Raw genomic sequence first — 18,650 nt, forward strand, 5'->3', positions numbered from 1 at the left:
AAAGTGATGTGTCTTGTCCCAAAGATGCTATTGTTTGTCCTACTCAATACTTCTTTTAAAAAATTACTTACATGGAGAAAAAGCAAAGTCAGATTTCTGTGGTCTCTTAAAGATCAAATCTGGCTACCCTGAGCCCATATTCCCCATGACATACACTCTCCAGTTTGCCCCAGGTCCCACCCAGCTAATTTCACTCACTGAGGTGGGGGGGGTTGACAATCTATTATTTGGTGGGCTGGCATTTATTCTTTCTCCTACTGGGAACCATGCTCCAATTGTCCTCAGAAAAACTTCCCCTTCCCCACTTCTAGTCCAACTACTTTGAGTTGGATTGTTTTGTGTTTTTTTATTATTATTATGTTATGTTAATCACCATACATTACATCATTAGTTTTTGATGTAGTGTTCCATGATTCATTATTTGCATATAACACCCCATGCTCCATGCAGAACGTGCCCTCTTTAATACCCATCACCAGGCTAACCCATCCCCCCACACCCCTCCCCTCTAGAACCCTCAGTTTGTTTTTCAGAGTCCATCGTCTCTCATGGTCTTTGAGTTGGATTGAATCAATCCCTGGCTGCCCATGTGGTTTAATCCTGACAATCAGAGCATCACGTTAACCTGTCCATAATGATTGGCAAGAGCTCAGGACTGGACATATGACCCAATCAGAGCTAATGAGGTACAGTGAAACTCTGATGGGGATTTCCTGTGAAAATAGCATGCTAGACATGAACCTGCATGGTATAGCCTGGAGCTGTTGTCAGCATCTGAAAAGCATGTGGATTCTGAGAATGAATCCAACACAGAGGAGAAAAAATCTTAGTGATAGAGAAGTGTCAGTGTTCTTTTTGAGGCCCTTGATCAAGCTGTACCTGAAGTAAATATCCTGTATTCATTTATGTGAGCCAACAAATTACTTAGTTGTTTTGGTTTTGGTTTTAGTTTTGGGTTTAGGTTTAGGTTTTTCTTTTCTTTTCTTCTTCTTCTTCTTTTTTTTTTTTTTTTTTTTTGTTGTTCATTTAACTTATTTGAGATAGTGAGGAGCCATTTGTTTGCATGCAACAGAAAATTCTGAAAAGGTTCCTGGGCTGGTAGACAGCAAAATCAGGACCCAATGCATCAAAGTGACAAGAAACCTTAATTTCAACCCAACATAAAGATAGAACTTCCCCACACTGAATTATTAAGGAGTAGCAATATGTTGTGAAATCCAAGTTAAAAATTTATTGTCAGTGTGTTAATTTTGGCACAGAGTAGGTAGTTGGAGGAGATAATCCCAACCTTAGGTTCCTTCCAACTTGATGATCCTATGAACAGCAAGAATAGAATATCCCTCAAGGAAGATTTCCTGAACACCCTGGGGATATTCCTCCCCTACCCCTATTATCCATTATTACTAAATCCCAGTTGTTCCTTTCACAATAATTACCACTATTTTAAATTTCATTTATATTTAATTTTACATTCATTACATTTTTATTTTTTAAATTTAATTTTTAATTTTAGATTTATATTTTTGTTTACTTGTCTGCCCACCCATAGACTGTAAGTTCCATAAGAGCTGAGACCTTGTCCATTTTATTCTCCTGTACCTCCAGCACCTAGAAAAAGACCTACCACACAGTAGGCTTTCAATGAATTCTTTCTTGAATGAAGGAAAGAAGGAAGGAGACCGAACTCCCTGGCCCTGTGTTTTCTATAAAGTCACTCAGAAAACCAGTGGCCAAATGGGACCCACGAGGTCTGGAGCTACTGAGACTCTTCCACACCAGCCCTATGTAAAGATATCTCCTCGATGCCATTTAATAAAGCATGTCATTTTAGTAAAGGACATTATGCCACGCACTCTCTAGAGAGTTCTTCACCTTTGTCTAGGAACAGTTGTCCCTCTTGCCTTAGTAATCCAGCATAGGAGACAGTCCCTGGGAGTCAGGGGGTCTTTCTTTTACAGGAGAGGAAACTAAGGCTCAGAGAGGCAAATAACTTACCCAACATCACACAGATCTCAAATTTAGGGTGAAGGCGTTCTCAAGTCTGTGCTCTTTCTGTTATCCTACACTTAGTTTTCTGACATGAATAGGTGTGTGTGTGTCTTTGTGTGTGTGTGTGTCTGTGTGTGTATTTTTCATTCCCCAGCACTCTTTTCTGCAAATGGTCTTTCCACGCTCTGGAGACTGAGGCGCACACATACACACCCCGAGTCATCACCATCTTTCTTTTATTTATTGCACTGGAGGAGTAGGAAATAACATAGGCCTGCTAAGGAATAAGCAAATTCTGGGTAAATTGCATAAGTGGGATTTTTTAAAAGCACACGAAGTTAACCCTACAACAATCCATACATTTCAGAACATCATGAGGGACCTGGGGGTTGTGCATGAAGAGGTATGCTCAGTAGCATCTTATACAAATTAACTGAACTCAAGACCCTTTCCTCTCCTATCCAGCCCAGCCTCCTGGACCCACAGACCAAACCATAGTGCCCAGGGATGAGCGAGCAAGAGCAACAGAGAGAGAAGACTTTGATTGAAACCAAGACATTGGGAGGTCTCTGCCTCTGATTCTGGGTTATTTGAATCAAGAGAATTCATTTGGCCTCAAGCACTTAATCACTTCATGCCTCTTTCTGGTTTTATTCTGAGAAATCAAGAGGAAAGAATCATCACAGGGGTTGAAGAAAGCCTTTTTGTCTTTCTAGCTGTTGCTTCTGGATTCCCTTACCCAATGCCCAATGCATATGTTTGGCCAGATGGCTAAGACTCTTGGCGGCCAATTCAGCTGCTCAAGAACATGGTTGTGCTTAACCTCATCAACTTGACTCAGCTTCAGTTCATCCTGGGGTAAGAGTGTGCTGCTGATCTGTTTAATTAGTTTAATGAGGGCTGAAGGAACTGGTCCACATTTTTAGTTTGCTGCACAGAACAAATTGGTTTGTCTTGCTCCCTTCCTGATCATTTCAGTATTCAGTGGGAGAACTGCTCTCATTACCATTTTGGAAGGGGTTTTCATGCCCTTCCTCTCACGTGAGGAGTTGGGTGCTATCCAAGGTACCAACATGAACTGGAGTCCAGGAACTCGGTTCCTCGAGAAGGGTGTTTCTAAACGATGAGAACACAGAGAACACAACTGAACACGTGCCCACTGGAGGACTGAACGCTCTAGTGTAGGACTTCCTGCTCCAATAAAATGCAGCATTTGAGTGTTTTACCTAAAGCATGGTCTCCGAAGTGGGGAGCACAAGGAGGTCCTTTAAGGTTTGGGATAAAGTGTTAGGATTTCTATTTGTTTCTTTATCTTGTTTTGCTATTTATCTAGAGGGATGAAGAACAAGTCAGTCTGGATTCCTGGAACTGGGGAGTCACATTAATGGGGGGAGGGGTTAATAGCAAAAGCTGCTGTTGGCAGTAGTTTCAATGTTCTAGAGTTGGGACCTACTGGAGAGGGGAACCTCCATCCTTCCTCCTTGCTGACTCCAGACGAACACTGCACCCCAGGCAGAAAAGAGGCAGGCTGGGTTTGGATGTTTTGCAGACCAGGCTGAACTAAGCATGGGTTCAGGGGATATAAGGTAGGATGGATGAGGGCACTCCAATCTGGAAGGGTGTCAGGGGGAGCTCCTGACTCAACTCCACGATGGGGAGGGGTTTACCCATCAAGAAGCTCTCCAGAGTAGGCATTGGGGTCTTCCTGAGACCGAGTCACCACCTTGAACTGGCGCCGGAGAAAACCTCCATAGCGCTTCTGGTTGTCCCATTTGAGCTTGGGACGGATGCGCCTCAAGAAGCCACCGTAGCGTTTGTACAGGTCCTCGTGGCCCGCCCTACCTCCGTCCCCATCCCCCTCCCCAGCCACTTCTGAGCTTCTCTTGGGGTATTTGCGCAAGAAGCCCCCATAGCGTTTGACCTGCTCCTTGGTGTCCTCCTCATTGGAATCCAATGCCCCAGCCTCCAGGGCATCATCATTCAGCTGGGTGTCCCCCATCAGCTCAGACTCCCCTCCCTCACCCAATCTGCCAGAGAAACCCCAGAGCTTCTCCGCCAGGCTCCTGCTCAGGGCATTCTCCTCTGTCGGGGTGCTGAGGAGAAATCTGTTTTTCTCAAGCTCCTTCGGGAAGGGCCCAGAGCGCTTGGCCAGCTCACTATAGGGTTCCTCCAAAGCGGCCTTGGTCTCCAAGTCTTCTTTGCCATTGAGCCCGAAGGTGAAGGGGGTGAAAAAGGACAGAAGGCTTTGGCATGTCTCCCACTCCTCAGCCGGTAGCAGAGCGGACTGGCATTGCAGGGAACAAATCTGCAAATCCCCCCAAAGACCAGAGTGGTAACATCACCCCCGTCGGACCATCAAGCGCCATGCACTCCCCTGCCCCAGATAGTCTCTGTTCCCATGTCAGAAAATCAAAAGTAGCTGCCATTACTAAGCCCCAGGCTTCCCACTTCAATGCTCCCAGGGGTGCATGAAGGTAGGGGACTGTGCACCTGTGTGTAAGAGGAGGAAAGAGACGTGGAGAGGTGGAACAACTTTCCCAGGGAAACGCGGCTACGAAACGCAATGCCAACATCCCAGGTAAGATCTTCCTGGAGTGCTCTGTGGTGTGCTCACTCATCCTCTGAGCTCCTGACTCCAGAGGCAGTATTTGGTTCTCCCCACCTTTCCCAAGTGTGAAGGATGTTCTTGCCACGTGATAGAGAGACACGGAAGCCATGCAGGCTGGTGGAGAGAACACATGTGAGGGGTCTGAGGGCTCATCAAACCCGGGGGACAAAAGTATCTCCTTCATAGGAGTGCTGGGGGAATTTGAATGTGAACATGATGATGGTCATGAGGATAGCAGTGACAACACTGGACAATTCTGGAACTTGGACCCAGGCAGGCTAATGCCACAAGCCCTGGTGCTTAACCTCTGTGCTCCCCTGTGATCATGTGCCTCTCGCTGAAGAGCGACTAGAACTGTGTGTTGAGGACTTCGCATTGTTATCTCATAGAATCACGCCCATTTTGCAGGTGTGGAAACTGAAGAGGCGGAGTTCCGGGGTCTCGGAGTGAGAAAGCGGCAGTGCTCCGTCCACCACACCCTTGGGACCTTTACTCTCACCTGTCTGCCATCAAGGAAGAGACACGTGGGGGAGTTTGATTCAAAGCAAAGCCAACAAGGCCAGGCCAAGAGACACTAAGACCCAGGAGAAGGGTCAAGGCTTGGATCCTGTCCACCAGATCCTGGCATTTGGTGGTGGCGGAAAGATCTCCTTCCATGGGAATGACTAGACTGGGAGGTGCCCAGCAGCCTGGTGGTAAGAAGCCCTGGAAAGTTACCAAAAGGCTGCCCACTCCCAAAGCCAGCACTGCCTCCTTAATGACCCTCCTTGTTGCCTCCCTGGAGACCTGAGTGTCCTTCCCAGAACGGAGCGAGCCGGTGGTGGTGGTGGTGGTGAGGTCCGAGGTGGGGATGGAGGTGGGAACCTGCGCCGGCCGACTCCAGGGCAGGATCTATCTGGCACAGGTAGGACAAGTCTACAGGACAGACACACAGTGGCCCAGACTCCGCACAGATGGCCCCTTCCACACACAGGCCCAGGACCTGGGCATCCTGAAACCTACCAGAGGGTCGACGGGCTTGGGCCCGTCCTGGGTCTTCACAGCACACAAGGAGCACCGGGACAGGCAGTCCGCCATGGCGGAGGGGAACACGAGGAGGTAGGCGGCCAGCACCAGCTCCTGCCAGGCCATGCTGTCTCTGCTCTTCCCGCTGGGGAGGGAGGAAGAGAAGAGGATGAATCTGTGAGCGCCTACTCTGTGTCAGTGTCCTGGGCCATCTCGCCAACCCCTGCGGAAATACTGCAAGGCCAATGTTCTCATTCCCATTTCACAGTCAGGAAAATAGAGGCCCCAGGAGGCTCAGTGGGTGCCCAAGGCCAGGGGTCAAGGAAGGGAATTGACGTGCTGAGTACCTGCCACATGCCAGCAACTTTTCCCCGAGCTCACATTCATCTGCGTAATAGCTCCGGAGGTGGGCTCTGCTATTTTTATCAGATAGGTGGGGAAGTTGAGGCTCAAAGAGGGCAAGTGATTGCCGGCACAGCTAGGCAGTGGACAAGCCAGGACTTGACCTGGGTCCGTCAGGCTTCAAAACCCACTTTGCCCATCCCCCAAGCCAGAAGACCCTCAGCATCTGCTTTCCTGGATTCTTTGAGGCCCCATCACCTGCCTTTGTCCCCAGGCCTCAGCTTGTCCCCAGACCAGTCCTTTCTGCCTTGTAAGTTCTCTGGAATTTGCCTTTTTCACCCCAGCATTCTACTTGCCATGGCCATCGTTCTACCTTCTCCGAGCTGGCCTCCCTGCCTCCAGTTCCTTCTTGGAACCCTCCTGCACACCCTAAAATGTCCCGCTCAGCATGGCAATTCTGCGTTCACATTTGTTCGGCTGGGTCAGGCCGGGCCCCTTTTCTAAATGACAGGAACACCCTCAGTCTCATCCCTACACCCTAACACTTGGTCCCAACCATATCCGGCTACTTGCAATTCCCCTAATAAATGTATCAGGCCCTGTCCCATCTCTAGGACTTGGCTTATGCTGTTCTGTCTGCTGGAAAACCCCTCCTCTCCTCTTCTGTTACCTGCTAATTTAGGCCCTACATTTGATATCACTTCCTCCAGGCAGCTTTCCCTGATCTCCGAGGCTGGATAGGATGCTCCTCCTTTGCATTCACCCTGAAACTTGTGCCTCCTCCATCAAAATATTCCACTATTTGCTAATTATCTGAGTCTTCAGGCTTTGGCTCCATGAAGGCAGGAGCTGTGTCTTGTTTTCGTCTCTCTCTGTGTTCCTCAAACCCGCAAGCTTGCTCCTACCCCAGGGTCTTTGCACTTTCCATCCCCCGCTCTGCAGTACTCTTAGCCCAGATCTTCACAGGGCTTGCTCCTTCTTATAATTAGATGAAGGCAATGTCAAATCACCAGGGAGCCATCTGCTGCCCCCTGCATTTAATGCTGCTTCCTGGTCCCTCTCCTGTCACGCTGCTTTGTTGGAACCAGAGCGCTCACCATCTCATAGGATCCTATGGATTTGGTGTCTGTTTGCTATTGTTCTTGGCGAGCATCGTCGCCCCCACTGGAGTGTTAGCGCCTTCAGGACACGGGCGCTACCTGTCATGGGCTGTGTCCCTGACCCGCCCATAGCAGGCACATGCAGTAAATGCTAGGCATGGGAGTTCATGCTTCACAAATAGTCTGTTAAAAGCACTTCCTCTCATAATTAACTCTTATAAACCAAATATCAAAACTCAACGCCATTCAAAAGGGGGCACAGGACCTTTCTCCCAACTGGAAATGGGGAGTTCCCCGGAGACACCCCATGCAGGGCGGGAGGCTCCAGGCTCTTCCCAGCCTCGTCTTTGCAGCCGGACGCCTGTCACACTGCTCACAAGGATGCTGTCCTCCTTCCCTCCTCCAAGTCTCCCGCGCCTGCCTTTGCAGCAAGCTGCCCTTGTTTGCTCAGGGGATTTAGAGGATACCTCCCATGGCCCCAGAGTCCCACGTTGCAGCCCAGAGACGGGTCTCCCCCTCGGGGCACACAGTCCTCTCCCCCCCAGCCCAAGTACACCTAGTAAGATCCCAGCCAGCATTTACGGAGCCCTCCTGTGCTCCAGGCCTTGAACTGAGCCCCTAGGCCCATCATCCCATCTACTCCTCCCCAGTGAGGTGGGCACTTCCGGTTCAGTGAATTGCCCAAGCTGGGGTGCAAGGCTGTTCTGCTTGACTCCCCACACTTGTGCCCTTAATGATTACAATTTCCAGAGCAACTTTGATTCATTACCAGCTGAACCCTCTGTGAGACCCAGAGGACCCATTGTCTAGGGCCTTCGACTCGTATATTGTCCTCAATCCACCCACCAGCTATGGGAGGTTCGTATCACCATCCCCACTTTATAGATGAGAACACTGGTGCTCAGAGAGGCTTGGCAGATCTCCTGAGGTCACACAGCGATTGAAGGAGAGAACCCGGGCCTCTCTCGAGGCTGGGCAAGTTCTGCTCCCCAAAGAAGGGAGGCTCAGAGAAGAAAACCCAGGAAAGTGGACGTGGGTCCATCCCACCTCTCTTGCCCACCCTGGACATTCTCTCATGCTCTACCAGCTGCTGGGCGGCTTTGGGCTCCGGAAGAGTGAGCTATACGTCTTATATGCAGACACAAAGCAGCGAGCTCCTGTTTTCTCCTTTATCAGCGATGGCGATGTCGGGGCTGGCCCCTTAGGAGATGGGCAGTGATTTACCTGCTGGGGAGGAGCCTACACTACACATCTCCTGGCCCCCAGGCTTCCCACACAGCGCGGCTGCCAAGGTAGGAGGCCCGATTTGAGATCCTTTTTTGTCCCAGGCAAAAATAACGTCAGCAGCCTTTCCTTTCATCCACTAACTTTATATTTAATAATAATCCTAGCTGATCAGATGGATGTTAAGTACTCATGACGTTCTGAGCGATTCTCATGAATGAACTCATTTCTACTCATCATGACTCTCTGGGGAGGGTACTATTGTCATGCCCACTTTACAGATCGGGAAACTGAGTTAAGATGCTTGACAAGATTCTAGAGCGAGTAAGCGGCGAAAGCAGGGATTTGCATCCCGGGGGTCTGCCTCGAGCCCACCTTCTTAACCAGGGGGTACTGGCCAGGCTCCCCCTTTCCCCCTCCCACCCCCACCCCCAGGCTCCAGCTTCTCCCTTCCTCCCTCCCTCCCTCCCAGGCAGCCTCCTCCTGGCTCCAGAGCAGCCTCCAATCTTCCCAGTCTGACTACACCCCTGCCCTGCATCCCAGCTCTCCACTGCCCTTGAGAGGAAGCTTGCCTCTTCCCCAGATGCTCATGGGCTTTCCCACCAAGCGGAGCCGACTCTGACTAGTGCTCACTGCGTGCCAGGCCCTTCTGAGACCCATCTGCGTCTTAACCCATCTGCCTCCTAACAACCCCATAAAACTGGGACTAATATACTTTCCATTTTATAGGTGGGGAAATGGAAGCACAGAGCTTATGTCATCTGTCTAAGGGATCCCAGCAAATGCACAGCACCCAGCCTGGCTGTGAGCTTTGTCTGATGTGGGCCTGACCACACCACCTGCAATTCCAACATGAATGCCCCATGTGTCCCATCTTCCAAGCTTCACCCAAGGGTTTCCCTCTGCCTGGAACACCTCTGTCACCCCACCCATCCACTCCCATCTCCCTCTGACCTGGCTAACTCTGACTTGTTCTTCAAAACTCAGCCTCAGTTGCCTCCTCCAGGAAGTCTGCCTGGATTAGGCCCCTCCTCAGAGCTCCCACAGTCACTATCACATAACTGCTTCTTGTTTTCGGAGTTCCCTGACCAGGGGGGACTTCAACTCCGCAAGTGAAAGTCGCTACGGTGAGGATAACAAAGAGGCCAGGGTGGATAAGGGGGCATGAGGCAGGAGACTGGGCTAGAGAAGCAGAGAGATGAGCTGTGGGCAGATAGTGAGGAATGTGCATTTCACTCTAATGCTATGGGAAGACTAAGGCCGTCTGAGGACTGATGAATGAACGGACGCGTGAACGGTGTGCCCAGCACAGCACACAGGGCTCCAATGCGAACAAGAGCTCCACTCAGGTTTGTTGAGTGAATACACAGGCCACCCCTGGATGTCTGGGAAGCCTAGTTTGAATTTTTCTGAATCACAGCTCCGTGCCCCCAGAGAAACCTCACAGGGACTGCAGTTGTCTAAAACCAACACTGCTAAAGGAAATTCAGCTAATGTTTTGGAAACCAGGGAGCCAGGGGAGGGGAGGGAAGAGGAGGTAAAAGAGGGCAGACAGGAAGGGGAAGGGAGCCAGAAGGAGGGATGAGGGGGTGGGGAAAGGCAGAAGGAACCAGGTCACATGATGAATATTAGGGGCTTTATTCTGAGGCTTTGATTCTTTCCCTGACTTGCTCAAGGCGTGACCAGAGCTGTGGTTCCTTGGCCCTGGGAAGGGCTGAGTCCCTGTCTCCCAGCAAAGCCCCTCTGACCCCATCTCCCCCCCACAGACACCCCCACGCCCCGCTGTCATAGCCTTGGCTCCCTGGGCCTCAGTGGGTTTCCCAGGAAGAGCTGGGGAGGGAGGTTAATGGCATGGGGAGCAAGCAGAGGGCTGCCTAGGGAGGATTAGGGCAGTGATAGGGGTCAGGCAGGGTCAGGCAGGGCTGAGGCCTCTGGCTTCCTCCTCCCCAGCCTGCAGCCCCCTCCCTGCACAAGGCAAACATCCAGATGCTGCAGACTGGCCGCCTGACTTGCACAGGGATTTTTTTTTTTAATTCTGTTGCCACCATTTTTAAATTGGGACATTTTTCCATTTCAAAATCTTAATTTGCAGCTTATCTTAAAAAAATATCAGAAGTTCTGGAGACATCGGGCCTGCATTGTAATATGGCAACAGTCACCCAAGGGACATGTGCAGCCTGGTCACCACTGTCCCCACCCAGTGGTTTCCCTCACGTCCGCTGCTGAGCATCTGATAGACACTTGACTCTGCGGCCCCTGCATTGCCTACTCCAACAACTTGGAGAAGCAGCGTGGGGTCAGAGAGGAGAGGGGTGCCTCCAATTCCTTCCTGACCCAGAAGCAGGGTCACCAAGTGCTTAGTTATGCGGATTCAAATCCCGACCCACCCCTTAGCCCCAGTCTGGGAAATTTACTTAACTTTGCTGTGTCTCCGCCTCCTTGGCTACATAATAGGGCTAATAATAATGCATCAGGGGGTGAGTGTAGGAATTAAGTAAGAGATCATGCACAGGGCACCCGGCAAGGTACCTGGCACATAGTAGGTGCTTTAAATAGTGGAGTATGAAGGCTCCGTGCAATTTTTAGGCTATAGGAGGTGCGAAAAGGAGAAGGCAAAAAGGAGTGATAACAAAGGCCTGGAACACAGTTGAAACTCCAAAAAACAAGTTGTTGAATGAATGAACGGCCACATGCGGAGGGCCTACTGTGTGCCAGGGGGGACTGCGTGCTCCGTATGCATGGTCTCATTGGTCCAATAACAGCCACCACAGCTCAAGAGCCTACTAGGTGCCAGGCTGTGCGTTCCCACTTTACACACATGACTCTAATTCCTCACCACAACCCGGGGGTGAATGTCTTTATACCCTTTGTACAGAGGAGAAGACTGAGGCTGGGGAAGGCGAAGTCGCTTGCCCCAGTTGGCTTGGCTTGTAAATGGGAGTTAGGCTTCTGACCAGATCTCTTTGGGTTAAAAGCTGACTCTAATAATGACACATCAGCCCTGAGATTTTCACCACGCAATCCTATTTCCTGCCTATTGTAGGATAAACAATGATTGTGCCACGCCAGATGGGTCCTTTCACCTTTGCTCGGGGGATTTTCTTGAAGTCGTACATCAGAGATAGCCCTGCCAGCTCGTCAACTCCGATCCAGAAAGAGCTAAGAAGACACGGCACTTGGATGCTCATGGGCTGAGAAGTGGAAGCAAGCCCACTTGGGGGGCAGAAGGGCAGCGTCAGGTGCACAGACCCCAGTGGAGAGCATGCATTGTCCCCCAGGGAAGGAGGGGCCCCCTTCACGGACTGGGTGGGCCAGGGGCCCTCCCCACAGCCCCTCCCAAAGAAAAATTCTCTTTACTTGCAGGTCTCTGAAGGACTCCTCAGCCACTGCCTCGTGGGCTTTGTGACAGCCCAAGGAGGGAAGCAGGGGCTGGTGAGGAGGAGGGGTGATTCTCCCCTAACGGGCAAGGAAATTTTGGACCCACCAGCCTCCATGATCAGGTGATCCAACCCTTTCTACTCAATCTCGTTCTCTCTATGCACACATCCTATTGTTTCTGTATCTCTGGAGAACCCTGAGATCGCCTCCAACACCCCTCCCCATCCCATCTGCTTACTATCGTAAGCGGAGGGTTGAGACAGGGACTGGAAGCCCAGGTGCCCCAAAATATCGACTAGCTGGTCTTTCATGGACCAAGTTTGCCGATCCCTGCTTTCATTTAATCTTATCACTATTTTTCTAATTCAGATTATTCTCACCGTTTTGAAGCTGACTTTCTTGGGAAAAATCAGAGGGGAGTCGCTCCCCTCCCCGAGCCTCGGCTTCTCACTTCTTGTCCGTGAAGGGGCTGTATCACCCCCTGCCCTGCGCCAGGGCTGCCCCAGCGACACAGAAGTCCCCTCTCCCACCCAGGCCCCAGAGTTCCTGGAGAGGGAAGGGACTGCCTGCCCGCCCTCTCGTCTCCTCTCGGTGATATTTCTATATTGTAGTCAGAGGGCTCAGAGGATTAAAAAGCCAGCATGGAATAATAATGGCTTGATTTAACATTGCAATTATCTCTCCCAGCACTTTATCGCATATGATTATCCCTATTTGATAGCAGAGGAAACGGGAAAAGGTAGGAATGAAGTCACTTGTTTAAGGTCACATCATGAGTCAGGAAGGAAGTGGAGACCGAGCTGGGACCTCCCACACCCAGGCGGTGACTCGAACTGAGGAGATGGCGTTTCAGTGACCCTCCAACCACCTGCCCCATGGCGGCTGAGGGGCGTGCCAGGCCCGTGGCCTCCTGTGGCCACTACGGGGGCAGCCACAGGCTTAGGCAGGAAGGGTGAGGACCAAGGGACCAAGGGCAGGCACGGCTGAGCTGGGCTCTCTGAGTCCGTAGCATCCCTGCCTGGCCCAGCTACAGGGCCAAACTCGCTTTCAGCTCCATTACTGCATGTTCGCCCTCAGGAGAATCCAGGAGGCTGGCGCGATGAGCCTCATTTTCCAGATGGGGAAAGAGAGTCCCAGAGAGGCAAGATCACCAGGTCAAGGCCGAGAGGCAAGGACATAGCAGAGGCAGGCTTGAAAGTCAGTCTGCAGCTCCACCCACAAACAGTCCCTGAGGCGTGGGGTCACGTTAAATGTCCTCCCACCAAATTCTCATGTTCCTGGAGATGAGACTGTTTCTGGAGTTTTACCACCACCACCACCCCCACCTGAAAACATATAAAGTTCACCTTTGAGGGTCTTCAGGGGCTGGCAAAGGGAGATCCTGAAAAGTGGAGGAAGATGTTCCTGTGAGGCCTTTAGGGTCATTAACAAAGAATGGATTATCACCTGGCGGGGATGGGGGGCTCGGATCCTGGATGGAAAGTGAACCCACCGTGTAGTCTGGCAAGAATCAAACAAAGCAGGCGCCTGGGTGGCTCAGACGGTTAAGCGTCTGCCGTCGGCTCAGGTCATGATCCCAGGATCCTGGGATCGAGTCCCGCATCAGGCTCCCTGCTCCTTGGGAGCCTGCTTCTCCCTCTGCTTCTCTCTCTCTCTCTCTGTCTCTCATGAATAAATAAATAAAATCTTAAAAAAAAAAAAAAAGAATCAAACAAAGCACAGAACATGTGGGATGGGGGCCCACGCACAGGGCCAGCCCTCTCTCCTGGGCCATTTGCTGTTCGAGGACCAGAGTGAAACAGGGCCCTGCACTCCGTGGTCATGGGGGTTATTCACTTTGTTTTTAAAAGAATGATTCTTAAGAGCAGGAGTCACATGAAACCCCCACCCTTTGTTATTTGACGCAATTAAGGGATGGGGAGAAAGGCAAAGGAAGATGGGTCAGAGAGAGAGGGGGATAGAGACGCAGAAAGAGAGACAGAGACAGAGAGGAAGACAGAGACAGAGACAGGCACGTGTGCCAAAGAGTAGCAGAGACCCTTGTGCACAGAGAAAGAGATAAAGACACCAGAGAAGCAGAGAGATGGCGCAGAACAGAGAGGGAGAGGTGTGGGACCAGAGGGAGAAGGTACCGGAGGAACAGAGGAGCGGGGGAGGGGAAAAAGGAGGAGGGGAGGGAACAGAACCAGAGCCGGGGAAGGCAGGGCAGGAAGTAGACTTGGATTCAGCGCATTGACCTACTGTGTAATCACAAACACCAGTTCCTCCTCCTGCCAGTGGACCAGGGAGCCAACCGCATAATAACTGCTCACTAAACCCTTCTCAGCTTAAACTGACTGTCCGATAACAGGTCAAAGAGCCAAATGACGGAGGACAAATATGGTGAACAGGCCTGGAGCCTCCCACTCTGGCCAGGGGGACAGCTGGATGGCCTCAGGGAGAAGCCTCCTGAGCCCAAGGCTGTGCCTTGTGGATCTGGGCCATTTACCCTCTTGCCAGAAGCATCAATCTGGACCTGGGCTGGGAGGGAGGGATTAATGAGGCCCAACATCAAAGGACCCAGGACCCCGCTCCATCTCCAGGGCCTGATCCTGGGCTTACTGAGTGTCTCCAGAAATATTTACTGCCCTCCACAATGGCCAGCCCTGTCTCAGTGAAATCATTTTAGCCCTTTGTCCGACACAGTGAGATTAACCAACATTTATGGGCTGAGATGAGCGAAAACGGTGAGAGAAATCAGCTAGCCAACTGCACCTTCTCAGACACGCGTTGAAATCAAACCAACTATTGATCCCACTTAGAATGATGGAAGACATCTAATAAATACAAAAATTGTACAAGAATGGCCCAAGGAGGTAGGCAGCGGTAGGGGGGCTAGGGAGGATGGATCAGGAAGAGACTTCCTGATCCCGAGGCAATAGATGAAGAAATGGTCTTCTCTTGGTGTGGAGAGGACAGGATTGGGAGGGGAGGGGAGTGCCAGCCCCACAAACTGAAATACCAGATGTATTTCCCGGACGTAGGGCACGGCTCGATGGTGTGGGGGTGATGAAGACTGAAGGGGAAGTGGTCCAACTCTGCTGCTTTGGACAGTGAGAACTTGAGCAGGTACTCTAGCATTTATTGAGTACCTACTGAATGCCAGGCAAATTACAGTATCCCATGGGAGTCTCGCAATAACCTTTGGAGGTGAATACTATTACCTGTACTGCGTGGATGAGGATATGAACACTCAGCTACTGTCCCCAAATCACACAGCAAATGAGTGGTGAGACCTGGGATTTGAGCCCAGATCTGGGTGATTGTGAGACACACATTTAGACAATATACGGACCATTCCTGGCTCCCAGGAGTTGTCTCAAGACCCGAATCCCCGTCTGTTTGCTTTACGATGATGGCAAATTTCTCAAATAGCTCCCGAGCCAGTCCCTTTGCCTGCTCTGCTAAAACATGCTGGGTTCCTTGGGAAGCACGGCGACATCTCACTCCCAGCTGCAAGCGGGGACACAAGATTTGCCTGCCACCCATCACACCTCTAGCGCATCTGGAGCAAAGCAGTGGGCTTGAGATCCCGTCAGCAAACGCAAACCTCCCCCAGGCAGCGCAGCTCACCCTTGGGCTGCTGCAACAGCTCCCCCACGCAGATCTCAGTGCCTGGAGATAAATGACCTGCAAAAATAGAACAAAAGGCAAGGTGGAGTGGGATTGAGGGGAGGAAGAAAGGGGGAAAAGAGAGGGAGATGTGGCGGTGGGAGGGGGAGGCCAGGGGTTGGCATTCTGAAACATTTGCCATGGATCTTGACTGGAACGCCTGTCAAATTAGAAAGACTTGTATATTTTATCAACCCTTGGAAGAAAGATGGTAATGAAGACTTTCAGTCTGTGGGAAGGGAATTGAAATCAGATCCAATAACCTGAAGAGCTTGTTTCCCCTGGGAAGGTTGGAGGCTTAATTAAGGAATGTTTGTAAAGCTTGGAGAGATTCTAGATAAAAGATACCCAGGAAAAAAGTACGAGGTCACAGAATTTACTATTCAACCTCCATGTCGTCACCAGACTTCTACCCACCCCCCGCCTTTTTTTTTTTTTTTTTTCCTTTTCTCTGAAACTCACCAGCTTTTTTGCTGGAGTCAAACTTTGGGATTCTATAATACTTTCCTTGAACAAGGATATCTTTACCAGGGAGCAAATCACTTTCCCATCTGAGCTGCTTCTTCCCTGCCCAACTTGGCTATAATTTACATGAAAGCAACAAGTCCTTTCAAAGTAAAATTGACAAGAAAAATCCTGCTAAGCCTGAGTCTCTCCGCATGCTGTCACTCCCTTTCCCCATTCCCTCCCACCAAAACAGCCCCAAACTTCATTTCTGTGTAAATTATGTCAAAGGAAACCACTCAAGCCAGCACCCTGTCAGCAATTAAACACGATCCAAAAAAGAATGAGAAGGCTGAACTTGGTTGTACATTGATGTACATGATACCTGGTAAATGCCAGAGCCCCGAATCTCATTAACGTTCCCCCAGACCTTGTTGTCTAAGTCCGGTGAGAATCACTGACCTTTAAAACCGCCCTGAGTGGCTCAACTCACTTCTTCCACCCAAGGTATCCCATCTTCACATGGGAACCGTGTGTGCCGACTGCTGGGGAAGAAGAAGACCCTGGAGCTAAAACCAAGGGGTGGTCCTCTTGGGGGAGAAGAACCCTTCCACCTATTTAAGCCGGGGCTGCACCGAGGGGGGATTCCGAAGAACTGCCCATCTCACACAGATGGATCTGGCGTTTGTAAACTAGCTTCATAACTGTGACTCTATCTGCTGGATTATCAGACCCAGACCTGAAATCCCCCACCCCGAGCTCCTACCACCTCCGGGTCCAGAGGACCAGGAAAAACAGATATAATCAAAAGAGAGATTCCCGTGCCCCTCCGGATATTACCTGTGCTCTTCTTTGTCCCTGGGCAGCTTCTGGCTGAGCAGATCGGAGGGTGGTGGCAGGTGGCTGGGTCAGGACTCAGGCAGGGGTCTCCCTGACTCTGGCTCGGAAGGAGGTGCCAACGAGGCGGCTGTGAGCATCACCAAAGCCCCTCAGAATGGCAGTTCTGGTGCCTCGCCCCCCCTTTTATGGACTAGAGCCTCCCCGAGTCGCTCAGCCCTTGCTGAGCACCGGCTGCTGGGAGCCAATGGGGAAGCAGCTCAGAGCAGTCAAAGGAGCAGACCCCCGGGCCCTTCAACTCCAACTCCCTGGGCCCCACACAATAGGCTTCTCTTCGTGACAGGGGATGTGGAGGAGGAAGGCAGCCGTGCAGGGAGGGGGCTGGATCCTGGGTGTAGTGCTGTTTGTCACTTGAAATCCGGCCACTTCAGTCTTTGATGCATTTCCAGGAGAGTGTCACAGAAAAAAGAGAGAGAGAGAGGTAGGGAAGGACAGAGACAGAAAGAGTTGGAAAAAGAGAAACAGAAAGAAAGAGATGGGCAGACAGAGAGATACAGAGACAGATGGAGACACAGAGACAGAGAGAGAGTCAGACAGATCTGGAGACAGACAGAGGGAGTCAGACAGATCTGGAGACAGACGGGGACACAGAGAGAGAAGCAGCGAAACAGAAGATTCAGAGAATCGGAAAGAGAAGGAGACACTGTCAGAGAGATAGTGTGTGACACAGACGAGAAAGAGTTGGAAAAACGGAGAGACGCGGAGTGCCAGAGATGGGGCCACCCAGAGAGACGGGGGAGACGCAGGGAGTCAGAGGAAGAGAGAGAAGGAAAACTGGGAAAGAGGACAGGCTCTGAGCCTACAGGGATCTAGAGACAGCGGAAGAAGCAGAGAGCCCCCCGACGAGGGAAGCGACGAGAAGGGGGGCAGCCGGCGTCGGTGCCGTGTGATGTGGCGGCTCCGTGTGCAGCTGCTCATGCGTGTGTCGGAACACTTCTGTGTGCACACTTGCCTGCACCCACTGCTGACTCTGGGACATGCCTGGGCTGGTGCCAGGCACAACCAGCCCTGGCAGGAGCTCAGCCTTTCCCCGGCAGCCAGGAGCTGCAGTTTACTTTTCTCTGGTGGCAACACAAAATGAATACCATGAAATCCCCCTCAAAACATGGGCTCCGATGTGCCTTTGCCTGCATCCTGGGTGGGGGGGCAATCCCTACTTCCTGGGAGCCCTCGGCCCATGCCAGCAGCAACTTGAAGGTGGGGGGAGGTCTCTGAGTTTGGAAAAGAACATGCTTCTCCTCTCAGTCAACAGCAGACAGGCAGTTTGTGGTGGGGGGGGGGAGGCACGTCTGTTTCAGAAGCCTGGCAGGGGCTGCCCATTCCCTGGGCACCAATGCTGGGCCAGGCGCTCAGCCAAAGCCGTTGGGTTGAATCCTCACCACCTGGCCAGGTAGTGAATATTATCCCCATCTTGCAGGTGAGGAAAAAGAGGTTTCAGAGCGAAGAAACGTCCCCAGAGACAGACAGCCAGTTAAGTCATCAAGCTAGCTAGGAACAGACACAGGCTTGTCTGACTCCAGAGTCCCCCGCTCACTCCCTCAGCCCTCCTGGGTGCGAAGGCTCCAATCTGCCAACGCTGAGGGGTGGGGGCCCAGGGCTGCCCTCTCTGGGGCTGTCTCTCTCCACCCCTCCTTCCCCCCACCCCCACCCCGTCCAAGGTAGGACAGGGCTGTGGCTCAGAATATTGGAGACATGGGTTTGCTTCCTGGCTCTGCCAGCTCACAGGTGGAGAGACCTTAGACAAGTTTCCAACTTCAGTTTCAGTTTGCTTATCTGTAAAATGGGGATAACGGTCTCTAGTTCGTTGGGCTCTTGTGGGGGGTGAAACAGAGGGTGTGGGCAGCATCACTTAATGCAGCCAACACTTAATGAGTGCTCCATCGCCATCTATTCTTGTGATTAATGCCATCATTCCCGCTCTGACGCACCAGCGTTCTCCGTTCTCCAGGCGCTGGTCCTCTCCCTGCACCTGATTCATTACAAGGAGGAAGATGGAAGGAGCCGTCTGCTGG

General features: G+C 51.4%; 1 protein-coding gene across 2 annotated transcripts; it reads right to left on the minus strand.

The window, feature by feature from the left end:
* Positions 1-1,786: 1,786 nt before the first annotated feature.
* On the minus strand, positions 1,787-17,824 carry PDYN (prodynorphin). Of its 2 annotated transcripts, XM_006746627.3 has the most exons (4): positions 16,582-17,824; positions 15,259-15,315; positions 5,600-5,747; positions 1,787-4,294 (listed from the first exon to the last, which is right to left on the minus strand). In XM_006746627.3, exons 3-4 carry the CDS (start codon positions 5,726-5,728, stop codon positions 3,653-3,655), a joined length of 771 nt encoding a protein of 256 aa, XP_006746690.1. In that variant the 5' UTR covers positions 5,729-5,747; positions 15,259-15,315; positions 16,582-17,824; the 3' UTR covers positions 1,787-3,652. The 2 variants fall into 2 exon arrangements, with proteins under 2 accessions (XP_006746690.1, XP_081689219.1); XM_081833093.1 differs by lacking the exon at positions 15,259-15,315.
* Positions 17,825-18,650: the final 826 nt, after the last annotated feature.

The sequence above is a fragment of the Leptonychotes weddellii genome, chromosome 10 (genome assembly GCF_054177405.1).
Source record: "Leptonychotes weddellii isolate Sample4059 chromosome 10, ASM5417740v2, whole genome shotgun sequence".
Lineage (NCBI taxonomy): Eukaryota > Metazoa > Chordata > Mammalia > Carnivora > Phocidae > Leptonychotes > Leptonychotes weddellii.

Bases quoted from the DNA above. Each gene is read 5' to 3' on its own strand.
- PDYN (XM_081833093.1), bottom strand. From the start codon at position 5,728: ATGGCCTGGCAGGAGCTGGTGCTGGCCGCCTACCTCCTCGTGTTCCCC. The intron at 4,295-5,599 runs GTAGGTTTCAGG...GGGGATTTGCAG, and splicing joins CCAAGCCCGTCGACCCTCTG to ATTTGTTCCCTGCAATGCCA.